This window comes from Centroberyx gerrardi, chromosome 5, assembly GCF_048128805.1.
Source record: "Centroberyx gerrardi isolate f3 chromosome 5, fCenGer3.hap1.cur.20231027, whole genome shotgun sequence".
Taxonomy (NCBI): Eukaryota; Metazoa; Chordata; class Actinopteri; order Beryciformes; family Berycidae; genus Centroberyx; species Centroberyx gerrardi.
Genome location: NC_136001.1, coordinates 7,289,265 through 7,297,500, shown reverse-complemented (window position 1 = coordinate 7,297,500; position 8,236 = coordinate 7,289,265). Strand labels below are relative to the sequence as shown.

Genomic DNA, 8,236 nt, shown 5'->3' with positions numbered 1-8,236 from the left:
AACTGAAGTTTAAAGTAGTGCTGCGAGTTCCACATTTTTTTATTTTGGTGACAGTATATATGCACTGCGCTTCCCACAGATTACCTGTCAATCAAACAGTGTGGGCGGAGCTTGGATTTTCTGTTGATGCAGTTTGAGTTTGTCTTTTCTTTGTCTGTTCAGCCATGGTGGCTATCACTGCTCATGCTAACTACCCAGTTCTTCTTCTTCTGTTTATTCCAAACAAACCAGGAAATGTAAAACGCATCACTTCCTGTGCGTCAGAGGATTTTTCCAGGAAAGAGCTACCAGCCACTAGCTGTTTAGAACAGACGATTTAAAAGCTTTCATGAACTGGATATAAATTGAATCACTGTTATCAATCTGCCACAGAAAGTAGCAAAATGGACATTCATTTATATAAAAATGTTGTGGATTACTACTTTGAATGACCAAGACAGACTAATAAAATGTATAAAGGCCCACTTCAAATAATAAACTAATGAAATACTTTCAAAAAATGTAATTGTGGACATTTATTCTAAGTTTTTCTACAGAGATTCCTACAGATTCCCACAACTTCTGCGTGGGGTTCCCAAATAGCAGCAAGATGACCAGCGGACTGATAGAAGAGAAAGCTCAAGTGTTATCATTTCTTTTTAAAGTACCGAGGAAAGCCTGTTTCCTTGGATTTCCATTGATTCTCAGTGTGATTGCTAGTGAAAGATTTGTTATTGACAGATACAGTGTTGAACAAATATCTTAATACTTTTCTGCAAAGTAGCTCAACCAATCAAAAGGAACTGTGAGTTGTAACTGTAACTCAGCTATTTTAACAGGGCTGGGTTTCCCAAAAGGACTTTTTTTTTGTTTTCTTACAGTTTTTCTCAGTCGCTTTGGTACATTTCTCAGATCAGAATTGAAATTCTCAAAACTACTTGTTCAACCTCCACATCATCTAGTCACTTGTGCACATCATAAAAGCAATTTCTCATTCTTTTGAACAACTTGCAAATGCTTTGGCACATTGATGCAAATGATTATGTACAATTGTCTGCTGTTTCCTACATTATCAATTGCTCATGTCATGTTGATCAAAATGTATTATACTGGTTCTCTGTTGGATAGTCTTACCCCCCAAAACATCTAGGCATTAGTTCATTGCATAAGTCATTACATGCAAAATGGTTGAACCAGTTGTCATAATCTGTCAAGCATATTTTCTATACATTTCTATTAGACTTTTTTTGTAAATGTGTCTTGAATTGATGAATTGCTCTCAGGTGAATCTTGACTTTCACTAAAGAAGGGGAATGTGTGAAGCGTAAGATAAACCAATGATCAATCGGTTCTCTAAAATAGCAGATAGACAGGAACGTCAGGAGGTGTAGAAAGACTGCACTACTGTAATTCCCCATACAGCGCTGCATGTACAGTTCTGCCTAAGGGGTGTTTCCTATGTTTACATTTCTAGTTTTGTATTTTTTTCCTTTGTGCTATGCAGTGCTGTGAAACAGTCTTGTCTTTTTCTTTTCTGTATCGCAATGACATGGTCTGTCAACAAATTACAGTACAAACAGTAAAAGCATAAATGTGAATCCTGTCCAATCTCTTGCAATCAATCTCCCACATACAGTAATGTGTAACTTTGTACTGTTGAAATTGATATATGCCATACAGAAAAAGTGCAGCCTTGTGCATTTTCAATCATTGTCATCAAAACCTTAGCCATAGTTTACATCAGAAAATACTTACAGAGTCACTGTTATATTGACAACATGGCTAAGCATTTTGACTATCTTGTTTGTAAACAATGACACAAGGACTTGTCATTCTGATGGCACTGACATGTTCATTGACGTAAGTATTTACTTTTGAGAGATAGACTAAGGATTTTGAGCAAGTTACGGGCTTTTGCAGGTAATCCATTGTGTGGTGCTGTTTGTAGGAATTGTTTCGAGAAATGCACTTACTGTTTTGCAAATGTTAAGGATGATTCGAGAAATGTACCAAAGCGACTGAGAAAAACTGTAATTTGCACAGTGAAAGAAAGAAAGAAAGAAAGAAAGAAAGGAAGAAAGAAAGAAAGAAAGAAAGAAAAGAAAATGATAAACAAACAAAACAACAGCAAAAAAACTAGATGATACACTAAAACACAAACAGAACTGGAAAAACAATTGGAACTATAGAACAACAGTCAGATCCTTAAAGTAGCATAGGTAATAGTAAACAAAATAAATTCAAATCCCTATGTAAGAGCATCATATTAAGATCATCTTAGTTTGACAAAGTTAATGTTTGAATTAGAAGCTTTTGGGAACCCAGACTCAGGTCAGGAATGGAGCTGATTCAGGAGACTGAAAAGTGACATTTGAATATACTGTACATTTTGAAAATGAAAATGTTGCTGATTAGATTTAGTTTTACATGTATTTTGTGAGTGAAAACTAGAGTAAAACAGTATATATTTTTGGTATTTTGAGCCATGATGGGAAAGAAAGCTAATTTCTCTAAACACATAATGAGAACAAACCAAAAATGTAAACATTGAAATAAATTCCCGATTGTGTCTTTAGAGATCCTGTTTCCTCCACCCCACCTCTCTGTTCCCCCCTCCAGATAATCTCATCTCACTACTAAATTCTATATAATCCAGCATCTCTTCCTATTCCTCTCACTAGTTAGAGCGACAGTCAGCTGGTCGCCCAGACCGGCACTTCAAGGTAGGCTAGACCGTGTGCTTTGGTTTGAAACATTTGCAAATTATTCTTTTATGATTGATTTATGATTGTCTTTTTTCTTACCAACACTAATATAGGTTTAATATGGGAAATGACAATGCATGATGATCGGTTTCTCATTCACAGTATGAACAGATTGTGTTTATTGGTGTTTAGTTTACATCTTATACTAACCTGTAGATTCCTACATTGATACCATGTCTCTGTTTTTGTGTATGGATGTAATGTTTTATGTTCAGATTCTTTTAATGAAGTCAGGACCTGGAGCCTTATTCAGAAACTGTTCTTTGACTTTATCATTAATTGCATTGTACAATTATGTCAAAAAATATGATAAAAAAAGACTAAAATTATATCATTCATACATACATTCATACCTTGAATCATAATAGATTTTTTGTTTGTAAGAAAAATAATGCAACTCAGTGATGTGGGTATCATAAATCTGTCTTTTTTCATAAATTATTCATACATAACTTAGGCTTTGATAATTTAGAGGGTACGGTGGTGCCCCCTGAAGCGCAGTGGTAGCGCTGTTGCCTCACAGCAAGAAGGTCCTGGGTTTGATTCCCACCTGGGTCGCTGTTGGCACTGGGGGCATGTTCCCCCCATGCCTTCGGTGCCTCGTGCCCAGGCGAGTTATCTCGTAAAAAGGGCCTTTCTGTGTGGAGTCTGCATGTTCTCCCCGTGCTCACCTGGGGTTTCCTCCACGTAACACCGATAAGAACCCCCCACTAAAAACATGCAAGAAGATCGTCGCCTGACCAGCGATGGGCGAAAAAAGAAGTTGGTCCCTTTCCTTTATTTGGTCATAAGCAAAAATGTTGTTTCAATGTTTTATAAAACATTTAAAATAATAAACCTCCAGTTTATTACTTTACCTTATCTGGTTCCTAAAAACATCTTCGCCATCAGATCCTATTTATATATAATCAAATATAATCTTAGTGAAGACACTTAACTGAGCCCATTTTTAGCACAGAAAAAAAGGGTGATAGGAGGCTTTTTAGGTTCTTTGTTGATTTGAATCTGAACTCAGACATCTCCTCAGTCTGACAAGACTGATGTGCTGCCATCATTGGAGCACGTGCAATATTTACTCACATGTCACTTTAAGCCACTGATTATTGCTGCTGATGTTTTTGCACCCGTTAGTTGTAGTTATATTTTATCGCCAATTGTATTTTATTGCTTATAGCTTGTATATTGCTTAGATTCTGTACTTTTTATGCTGATATTTTACATTTCTTATTTATTATTTGTAAATGGGAAGTCTTTGCATATATGGGAAGGTTTAATTCAATGCACCATTTGAGGTTGACGCAATTGCAATTTCGTTGTGCTTGCACAATGACAATAACGTTCTTGAATTGAATTATTGAATCAATCACACTTTTCAAATCTTTTAAATAGACTGAAGAACATTCAAGTTGAATTCCTTTGACTATCAAGGCCTTTTTGTTTTCATTTGATCTATGGATTTCGGCTCCAGAACTGACTGAACTGAGTTTGGTTTCCCAGCAGTAAGCAGGCTGAGGTGTGATATGAACTCGACCAGACGTCTGGACCGCTTCAATGACGCTTTCACCAAGAACTTCATCACCTTTGCCCTCAGCGTCATCATCAGCTCCGTCAACGGATCCTTCGTCTACACCTTCTTTAAGAGCCAGGTCTTCCAGCAAGACCCCAGGTAAGAAAGGGTAAGACTGGGTGTGTTTGTGTGCATTTCCTCGACTCTCCGCGCGTTTCGTATCAGACAAGTGTGGGACGCATGAGAAGCGTGGATGTTCAGATGATCTTTTATTACTCTTTCCATTCTTCATTCTTTTCCTCTTCTCTTCTATCTGCTGAATGGGCCGCTGGGAAAGTACATCTGTAAAGAACATATGATGAACTTCTGCAAAGTTCATACATTTTGTGATTCCCTCTTGACTTAAAATGGAGCTGACTTAAAAATGAGTATAGAGTACATGAGAGTAATTTCAAGTAAATATGATAATAAAGTATTGTCTCTTCTCTCCTCCTCTCCTCTTTCCTCTATCCTATCCTCATCTTGCTTTTTCTCTCCTCATGTCCTTTCTTCTCTCCTTGACTCCTCTCCCCTCAACTTCTTTATTCTCCTCTCATCTCCTCTCCTCCCCTCCTTTCCTCTCTCTTCCTCTCCTCTCCTCTCCTTCCCCCTCCTCTCCTCCTCTCTTATCCTATCATTTCTTATTGTCTCCTCTCCTCTTCTCCCCCTCTCTCCTCTCCTCTCCTTCCCTCTGTCCTCTCCTCTCCTCTCCTCTCCTCCAGGTATGTGCTGTACATCCATCTGGTGATCAACGATATCATCATGCTCACAGTTTCTACGGTGCTGCAAATCGTGACCTACACTGTCCCCCTGGGCTTTCCTCCCTGCTGCATCATGCTGCTCATCTTAGTCACCACCAACAAGTAGGTGTGAGTGTGTGTGTGTGTGTGTGTGTGTGTGTGGGTGGCTGGGTAGGTGGGTGAGAGAAAGTGTTAGCACATTAATTCTGCATGTGTGGTCCTGTCACGTTTACACTTGTTTTTTTGACTCTATACTGTATGTACTGTATGGGTACAGTACATGTGTATGCAATGCATGCATTTGTTCATGCATGTGTGTACAGTATGTGTGTGTGTCTCTGATCTAAATCTCCATCTGGTAGACTAAAGATGGGAGGTTGTCAAAATGCAATGTAGTAAAATGAACTCTCAAAGAGGAAAAAATGGTGGAAATTATTTTTAAAGTAGGCTACTGTATTTTATAGTACACCGCCAAATTCAACTGTATTCCCAATAAATGATTCATCTCATGACGAGAGTGTTCTGACTGAAATAGTATTATTATAGAACTAAGATGCACTCTTCTCAGGATGCATTTCTGGCTATATTTCTTCGTCAGGGGGGTCAACTAAAATGGAAATGGAAAATGTAACTTGCTTCCAATTACTGATTATCTCCTTAAAACTTGACTTAAAGCATGACTTTGCCTCCTGCATCTGTGGAATACAAAGATAAAGGGCCAATTTAAGAGTTAGTGCTAAAGTTTTTTTTATTAGTCAGTGGCTGGGATCAAGCTGGTGGGTGTGTGGGTGTGAGTGTAGGCGAAGGTGTGATCTGTACTTAAGTGTGCAGGCAGCCGAATGTACTGTTAAATAATCCCTGCGGTCTATCCTGCATGCTGGAGGAGCAGTACTGCTGTCAACAGTCAACACTCACAGTCTGATGCAGGGGTGAGCATGGTGAGCATGGAGGTCAAAGGTTACGTACGTCAATGGAATGCCCTCAAATGTCTGGCAATGCACGTATGTACGGTGGCCATTTTAGGACATCCTCAGCTGCCTCTGTCATTCGTAGATGTACTTTGTCAAATTTAGATGGAGTTGAGTCAGGTTTAGCTGTCTTTCGTCAGACTTTGACAAAATCTGCCGTTGCCAGAAAGTCTGAAAGCTTTAGCTCTGTTTGCTCTGGAAGAACAGCGCCCTCTTCTTGTTTTGTGCCATAAAGCAATCCAGCAGGTTTACCGCAAAATCTGACCAGGTGGAGAAACAATGTAAAAAATGCAGTGTAGAGGCCGAAGCTGATCAATCTACTCTGTGATGGTCTCGTTTTCAGTAATTATACTATCAAAATGAATGTGGTAATGACTTATTGATATTACATTTTTATAAAGGCTTTCATATAATTTGTTTTTACCCGTTTGTCTCTTCTCAGTCTTCTGGAAACATATTCATGATTCATGTTTGTCATTTTTATTTCTATAAGAGGCCTGTATTATTGTTTTATTGTCTGTGAAGCACAGTAACTCTGGATTAAAAAGTTCTACACAAATTATTATTGTTGTCGTTGTCACCGTATGTCCCTCTTTATCCAGGAACAGCCCTCTGAACCTGGCTGGCATGGCGGTGGAGCGGTACATCGCTGTGTGCAGGCCTCTTCACCACGCCAAGATCTGCACCGTGCAGCGAGCCTACGCTCTGATTGGACTGATCTGGGGCGTCTCCGTCATCCCCGCCCTCGTAGACATCTTCATCACCCTCATCGCCCAGCCTCTGACCGTCTCCGCTAGGAGTGTCATCTGTTACACCCACTATGTGTACAACACACCGCACCACAAGGCCCAGAGCGTGGTGGTCCAGGTGGAATAGCATTATTACTGATTTTTCTTTTTTTGTTGTTTTTGTTTTTTGCTGATTTCAGTTGTTTTCATACAGTGTCACTGACCATTTTGTTTTTACATTTTTTTTTTTATTTCATTGTTTTATTACATTACCTTGTTTCATTCACTGATTTGATGGCATTGAATATTTCATTGTATATTTCATTACTCATAATGAAAATGTGATAATTAACTAGGATCATCGTCTAACTAGCTAGCTAGCTAAACTAGCTAGCTGTAGCCTACTTCTGTAGCTCTGCAAATGATCTAGCAAGCGCAGCTAGCTCGCTAACCATTCACACACTGCATATACAATATTTCTTCATAAACCAGGTGGCATGTTAAAGTGAGCCATATTTTGTCTACTCTCTCGGTGACAACTCCTCCAGGCCCTTCTCCTGTCCTTTGTGTTCCTGACTGTGATCGTCACCTACCTGAAGGTCTTCTTCGTTGCCAGGGCGGCTTCCTCTGCCGACCAGGCCTCAGCCAGAAAGGCCCGCAACACCATCCTGCTCCACGGAGTCCAGCTCCTCATCTGCATGCTGTCCTTCTTCTCCCCCCTCATCAACCTCATTTTAGTCACCGCTTTACCTTCTGAGCGCACCAAGATCCTCTTCTCCACCTTCCTGTTCACCAATGTGCTTCCACGCCTCCTCAGTCCGCTCATCTACGGCGTCAGAGACAAGACGTTTAGCAGCCACATGAGGCTCTACTTCTCCTGCAGATGCTGTGGCTCTGTAGCTAAGAAGGTGAAACCGATGTCAGGGGCTCAGAAGAGGTCCAAGCAGATGGCTTTAGTGTGAACGGCCTTAAAGGATAGGTTAGGACCTAGCCTATATTTGTCTCTTCCATCCCTGTAGGACTTGGACCCACAGAGAATATTGGCTCCAGAGTCAGCTGTCAGTTGAAACAGCGAGCTCTGTTGCCTCTTGCTGCGAACATTGAGTCAAAACAGGGTTTGTCAAAATATCTCCAAAAAAGCCAGTCTGTGAAAACGATACAGAGACCAACAGATGTATTTTTACCCACAGCCTGGAAAGCAGCAGCACCGCACCATTTCCACTCAGTGGATCGTTTTCTACCAAACAACAATCTGACCGGACCGTCCAAAACTAGATCACTCCGCCAGTAATGACCTTTCACCCCACAACAGTCTGTGCTGCGGCAGAGAAAAATAGTTCTGTGATTTCCAGATTAGTGAAAGTGTGTGTGTATAATGCAGAATTGTGACATGAAATCAGAGCCAATTTTAATTCATGTACTTTTCCGTTTGCTCTAAACTCCCCTATGGAGCCTACACATGGCTTTTTTGGAAATATTTGACAAACACTGTTTGGACTCATTGTTAGCA

At 40.0% G+C, this 8,236-nt stretch overlaps 1 protein-coding gene across 1 annotated transcript; it reads left to right on the top strand.

Annotated features, from left to right (window-relative positions):
* Positions 1-4,264: 4,264 nt before the first annotated feature.
* On the top strand, positions 4,265-7,688 carry LOC139915091 (odorant receptor 131-2-like). Its single transcript, XM_071903594.2, has 4 exons — positions 4,265-4,410; positions 5,013-5,153; positions 6,601-6,865; positions 7,275-7,688. The coding sequence occupies exons 1-4, from the start codon at positions 4,265-4,267 to the stop codon at positions 7,686-7,688; spliced, it is 966 nt and encodes a 321-aa protein (XP_071759695.1).
* The last annotated feature ends 548 nt before the right edge of the window (positions 7,689-8,236 follow it).